Here is a 4,348-nt window from a genome sequence, read left to right on the forward strand (position 1 = left end):
GGCGAATGTGAGCGCGGCGCCGGCGCCTCCTGCGGCGGACTTCGGGTGAAACTTGACTAGCGGTGGTTTGACAAGTGGCCTTGGGGGCCGAATCGTCCCAGGTGGGCTGCGGCCGGGACGGCCGGGAGCTGTCCGGGGTCGAGGGCTGAGCCGCGGGGAACCCCCGAGCTCTGCGGGGACGGGCAGGGGACGGACCCTCGGCCTGGGCCCAACTGCTCCTGGACTCTGGCTAGGGCGTCTGGGTGGAAGCTCCCGGGAGGCGCAGGCGCTGGCGACAGCACCCCGGCCGCGGGACTTTGGGGCGCCGGGGGCTGCGGTCGGATTGTCCTGGGGTCCCCGCTGGCTAGCTGCGGTGTGCGCCTGTGTGGCCGGGGATAGGTGGATTGGGCACGCGGCTCTTCTTAGCTCCTTTGCTATCAGAGTAACCCGCACCTCTTTTGCAGTGGAAGAGCTGTAAATTTGCTTCTGCAAACCTTTTGGTACCTGGCCTTCCTCTACGGATTTTACTCAACTTCTTATTTAGAAAATGGGGCCCACGAGACGCCTGGTTACTATCAAAAGGAGCGGAGTCGACGGTCCCCACTTCCCCCTGAGCCTCAGTACCTGCTTGTTTGGAAGGTGAGCCCCGCGGGCGCGCGCGGACGTTTTAGCTGAGAAAGAGGAAAATATCTTAGTCACAGTACACGGTCCAGAAACGCGCTCTAGGATTGGGTCCTGCTGTCACTTTTCCTCGGTGCTTCTCCCATTCGTTACTAAGTTGACATAGTTGTGTTTTGTTTGTTTTGCCAAATTTAAGTTTGATGCTAGTGTTTGTATGTTTAAGTGGTTTTAAAAATCAAGCCAATTTAAAAAAATCGATTTTCTAATCTTGCGATAAAGATGTAGATGATCTTCATACCTCACTGGCTTCAGGCAGGCGTCTGAAGACGCTGTGCGCCCCCGGGTCCCTCCACAGTGGACATCATTGGCCACTGGGGACCCTGAGAGAATGGAGGAAGGAAGCCATACACTTGCCTCTTGGCTCTTTGCGGCAATAGGAAAATGGGACAGAAAGTCTTACTGCCTGGAATTTGAGAACGTTGCTGTCCCGTTTGGTGGTGGTAATAACACTGTCCCTGTATAACAGGCACAATGCTAACAGTGCCCCTACCAGCCTCTGACATATGTCCCACTAGAGGTCTGAGAAGGGGTCACTTCCTGTGTGGCCTGGGCCCTGAATCTCATCCCAGCCTCACCCCATCCTCCCAACCCCATCCCTACCTTGTTCCTCCCGCCTAAGGCATTCCAAGCCCTTGTTCACCTTGGTACTTCTTACACACTTGGAAGTTTACGATGGGAAAGTTCTCCCCTTCCCCAAACTTGTGTGATTTCCATCATTCAGGCATCAGGTGCAATGTCACCTCTGAGGAAGCCTTGCATGAAAACTTGTGTTTCCAACCCCACAGCTTCACGGGTGAGTTGTGGGTTTGTCTCCCACTAGGCTGAGCTCCCCAAAGGCAAGGACTGTCTTGTTACTACACAGGGGTGTGATCAATACCTAGCATTCTGGCGACGGTCACTAGAAACACGGCTGTAGCCACGGATTTGCAATTGCTTGAGAGCAGTGGTTCTCACAGGAGGGTCATCTTACCTTCTAGGAGCCATTTGAATTTCCATGTCACAATACAGGAGGGGGACATGCGCTGTCATCGCGAAGGAGAGGTCAGGGTGGACAGCCTACCAGGCTCAGGGCAGCCCCCACAATACAGAAGCATCTGACCCAAGATGTCAACAGTGCCAAAGCTCAGAAACACTCATCCACCTAGAGTCGTCCTCCTGCCAAACAAATTCTCAGTTGTAGGGGATAGTCTCTCCTTTGCTCAGATGGCCTGTTACCTTAAAGTCAAGTTATTTTATTTGGGGTTAAGGAAGCTTTTTGCTTTCCATAGATACCTTTTTCTTGAAAAGGAAAAATATAAACATTTCATCTCAAGTGGCAGTCCTTTTGCTTTTCATACAGTAGTCCTTGAATATATTTTCATGCAAGATTTGATAATTTAGAAACTAATTCCTAAGTGTTTGGTCACATGACCTGGGTAGGAAGAGAGATTCTTAGACTCTAAAGGTTCAGATGGAGAACAGATAGGCCATTGCATAATTTGTTCAAATTTTTAAGATCACGGGCTAGAACAGGAACACTGAAGACTCCAGGAACCTACTAATGAACTGTTCTGATTATTAGTTTGTGTAGGTTTAGGAATTGTCTCTTCCGCTACTTTGCCGTGGTGTTAGCTTTCTGTGGAAAAACAAGTTGAATTTAGATTTTTTTTTGTTGCGCACAAGTTAGTGTTTTTATTTAGAGACTTTTGAATCTGTCCGTAAATTCAATGTAGTTTTAAAACAACAATGCAAAGCTCACCCATAATGAGCATTTACTATGTGCTAGGCAAATTAGTGACAGGCACAACCATTTAATTGTTTGAACATCACATGATGTACTCTATTGTATATGAAGAAACTGATGCACAAAAGTGCTAGCATAAAATAAGCACATTTGGGGATGATTAAACCTCTAAACATATTTAACATTACAAACAAACGTTTTTGAGAAAGCACAGAGTATTAAAAATAGTCATTTTCCAAAATTGATGTAAGTACTCCTTTATTTGTGTCTTTTAAGTGTAGCTTTTTATATAAAAGATAATTCAATTTGTATTCTAGTGTTTTCCCTTATTTTCATGTACTCTCTATTTTAAAGATGTAATAGTTACATGATTAATACTTCCAAAAGTTCTTTGCAAAATGCAAGATCGTTTACATTGCCCATTTTGTTACTCCTTTATGTCAATTATGTTTACAGATCAAACATTCTAGTCAAATTGTGTTTTATTTTGGGAAATTGAGGTAATGTTTTAAAAAGTTGCAACAACCAAAAAAACCTTCTTTTGCATGAAGGGGTATTGAATGTGACATCCGTATCCAGCTTCCTGTTGTGTCAAAACAGCATTGCAAAATTGAAATCATTGAGCAGGAGGTGAGTGGTTTTTTGGAGATCTACTTTTAAAGCTTTTAGTTCACTTTCAATCTGTTCATTAGTTACATATTTTCCCCTTCTTTTCACTTGCAGGCAATATTACATAATTTCAGTTCCACAAATCCAACACAAGTAAATGGATCTGTAATTAATGAGCCTGTACAGCTAAAACATGGAGATGTAATAACTATTATTGATCGATCTTTCAGGTAGGTAAAAGCTGATTGGTCTAACAGTAAATGTCATCTTCTGATTAACTGTAAACTAGTGTCGTAGTCAACTGTCATTCCTTAATGTTCATGGATGTCAAAGTATTTCAGGTTTTCATTCTCAACACAAATCTTAATTTAAGAGGATATGGATCTAGGAAGATGACTAATTGGGGCAAAATGTGATGGAATTCAAGGATTTGGGTGCAAATAATTACACAGAGGAAGGTTGACCTTGTCCTAAAGGAGTTTGTTATTTTCTTCCAAGTGTTGCGAAACTGCATGAGATTTTTCTATTCTTTTTTATTTTAAAGCAAAATACACTCAGAGAAAAAGGTACAAAACAAGATGGACAGGTCAACTTATCATGCGAACACCCTTTTGATCACTACCTATTATAATAGGACTGATTTGTGCTCTCCCAAAATTTGTATTTTGAATTCTTAACCCCTCGTACCTTAGGCTGTATTTGGAAAGAGGGCATTTAAAAAAGCAATGAAGGCTTTTTGAGGCCATTAGTATGGGCCCTAATCTGATGATTGTTGTCATTATAAGAGGAGATTAGGTAACACATGCACAGAGGAAAGCCCACGCGAAGAGGCAGCAAGAAGGCAGCCATCTGCAAGTCAAGGAGAGAGGCGCAGAGAAGTCCAGTCCAGCTGACACCTTGCTCTCGGACTTCTGGCCTCCAGCACTGAGAAGGGCATGTCTGTTGTTCAAGGCGTTCAGTCTGTGGGACTTTATTATGGTGGCCCTAGCAGACTAATATACCGCCAGCTCATATAGAACATTTCCAGAAGCATTTTAAAATGCTGTTTTCTAATCACGACTTCCTTCCCTTAGCAAGTAAACCACCGTTTTGGCTTTTAGGATATCAAACGTCTCGAGTTTCACTGCCTAAGCGTGGATCTCTGAACACACTACAGTTTTTATGAAACTGTTCTTATGAAAGTCCTTAACAGTGATATAAGAATGTATACATTTGTGCCTGGCTTGTGCTTTTATGTGTGTGAGATTCATAGCATGTTGGACATCTCTGTAGTTTGTTCCTTCTCATGGCATAAGTATTTCACTGAAAATAATATGTTTAATGTATACAATAATATACATAACTATACAGAGTTCG

General features: G+C 43.7%; 1 protein-coding gene across 2 annotated transcripts in view; it reads left to right on the forward strand.

Moving 5' to 3' along the window:
* The window catches only part of MKI67 (marker of proliferation Ki-67), a 31,842-nt gene continuing 27,494 nt past the window's right edge, over positions 1–4,348 (forward strand). For both annotated transcript variants that reach the window (XM_011930170.1, XM_011930171.1), the window contains exons 1-4: positions 1–101; positions 444–618; positions 2,935–3,013; positions 3,107–3,222. In XM_011930170.1, coding sequence (XP_011785560.1) covers positions 527–618; positions 2,935–3,013; positions 3,107–3,222 — 287 coding nt within the window. In that variant the 5' untranslated portion in view covers positions 1–101; positions 444–526. The remainder of the gene's footprint in view (positions 102–443; positions 619–2,934; positions 3,014–3,106; positions 3,223–4,348) is intronic.

Source organism: Colobus angolensis, unplaced genomic scaffold (assembly GCF_000951035.1).
Source record: "Colobus angolensis palliatus isolate OR3802 unplaced genomic scaffold, Cang.pa_1.0 Scaffold85, whole genome shotgun sequence".
Lineage (NCBI taxonomy): Eukaryota > Metazoa > Chordata > Mammalia > Primates > Cercopithecidae > Colobus > Colobus angolensis.